At 41.0% G+C, this 2,186-nt stretch overlaps 1 protein-coding gene across 1 annotated transcript in view; it reads right to left on the bottom strand.

Moving 5' to 3' along the window:
- The window catches only part of LOC110323152 (cytochrome P450 4A10-like), a 15,570-nt gene that overhangs the window by 3,841 nt on the left and 9,543 nt on the right, over positions 1-2,186 (bottom strand). The window contains exons 8-10 of the mRNA XM_029540390.1: positions 1,128-1,149; positions 332-429; positions 117-193 (exon numbers count right to left, since the gene is read on the bottom strand). Of these exons, the coding sequence (XP_029396250.1) occupies positions 117-193; positions 332-429; positions 1,128-1,149 (197 nt within the window). The remainder of the gene's footprint in view (positions 1-116; positions 194-331; positions 430-1,127; positions 1,150-2,186) is intronic.

Genomic DNA, 2,186 nt, shown 5'->3' with positions numbered 1-2,186 from the left:
CTCCCATAGCCACCAATCAGGATATACCTGGAGATGTCATATATAGAGGGGATAAAAAACAAGGTATGCTGCAAATATTCTCCACAGTATATTCCATCATACACTGGATGTCTCACCTGGCTCCTCCTGAGAAGGGCAGGAATGAGTGGCTGTGTCGGGGAGAGTCTGGTGCAAACCTGGAAGGGTCAAACACCTGCAGAGAGACAGCACCTCAGTCATGACAGGTAGAGGTCCATTGCAACCCACAAGGGGACAATATGCCCGGAGGTGGGAACAATAGGAGGTATTGGTCTTGAGACCGACTCCTCTGCCCTTCTTGGGGGCCTCCTACCTCTGGGTTTGGCCACACCTTCGGGTTGTGGTGGAGACAATAAATGGAGAGTGTGACCTGGACACCTGTGGGGCAGATAGGAATATGAGAGAAGATGAGTTACACCCAGGGGTCACTCCTTGGTTCCTGAGAGAGCAAGGGATGATATGCCTGCAGAAAGATTTGGGTGCTATAGGGCATCACTTTCAGCACATGTGCATGAGTGGAAAGGAACTTGAGACACAAGTGAGGAGTATAAACTTGGAGCATAAGAGAGAGAAGCAAGAAAGATGAACCGGAGTTTTGGGATAATTAAAATTAGAACTTAAATTTGATGAAGGATTTCCACTAAAGTTGTATATTAAGTCCCGACATTGAGTTGATTTATTCTCCGTTTTCAGAGAAGTTACTAAAGTTTCAGAGGGGGGTTACACATCAGCAAAGCAGGATGTGGCAGTCCTAGGGTTTTGATGTAATGAGATGAGACAACGGTTGCTTTCCTTACACTGCAAGGGTCTTATATCTGCTGATCAGTTCATCTTTGCTGTCAACCCTAGTGCTTCTCTGAGATGGGATCACATATAACTTACATGGCATTCATTGATCTCTTTCACTCGCTTTGTCTCATAAAGAAATTCATCTACCTAGTCTGATTCTTTATCCTGTACATCCCAGTGAATAGTATTTGAGAGAGAAAGGAAAAATAACACATTCAAAGGTTTCTTTGAGAAGAATTTTCACACACACACACACACACACACACACACACACACACACACTACTTTGTAAAGAAAAGAAGGTTATTTAGCTCACAGATTTGGAGTTGAAAGTTCAAACAGCTCCCTCTCCTTGGTTGCATCCTATCATGGTGAGGACAGGTGTATATCTCTTAGTGGTCTCTCTCTTTCTCTTTCTAAAGCCACTATATAGAACTATGTGAGACCAACCCTAATCTAATAGATCCACTACCTATGGGTCTACCTCTAAACATAGTCAAGCTAAGTTTATCCATCTTGGGCTGGGATAAGTAGATCAGACCTAGAGCAGATGCTTAGCAAACAAGAAGCCTTCTATACAATTGACAGCATCACCAAGATCAACATAAATTAACAAAAGCTTTCACCCTCCCAACCCCATTAATGAGACCCTGGGAATTACATAGCTGTATGAGTTTGGCAGGGAACAAATACCAAGCCACTGCAAAAGTCAGCAGAAAACAGCTGTGGGGTTCCACTTCTAACACAATCTAGAGACAAAGAAGTCAGTCATCAAGGAGTGAGGAAACTCATTCATTATTTCCTTCACAGACATCCAGATAGACAAATTGAAGATTCCAAGTTCTGCAAGAAAAAACTCATCCTAATTTGTTTAAATTTGCCTTATTTGAAAAACTCCTCCCCTCTCTGTGTGTTTTGTGCATGTATAATGTAAAACTATTAGTGAAATAAGCTTAAAAAAACCTGTATTTACTATTTGTGCAAAGAATTTGGGCTGCTAATTGGGTATCAGGTCATTTTCTCTGTGATTGATAACATCAAATAATCAGGTTATGGAGAGTAACCAATAATTTGAACTTGGCAAGAGTCTAGAGTCACATTATATTTGCTGGTTCATATATAAATAGTAGTTCTTTATCAAAAATGTCTACATATTATATCAAATGTAGAGGATGATAAAAATATGTGACTATTGGGGATTGAAAGACCTAAGCTGGATCTGCAGAACCCATATAAAAAAGCTGTGTGTGCATGAAACTCAAGAAGAAGGAAGACCAAAGTGTGGATACTTCTTTCTTAGAATGGGGAAAAATACCCATGGGAGGAATTACAGAGACAAAGTTCAGAGCAGATCCTGAAGGAATGACCATCCAGAGACT

This window comes from Mus pahari, chromosome 6, assembly GCF_900095145.1.
Source record: "Mus pahari chromosome 6, PAHARI_EIJ_v1.1, whole genome shotgun sequence".
NCBI lineage: Eukaryota > Metazoa > Chordata > Mammalia > Rodentia > Muridae > Mus > Mus pahari.
This window is presented reverse-complemented; position numbering and strand designations above follow the sequence as displayed.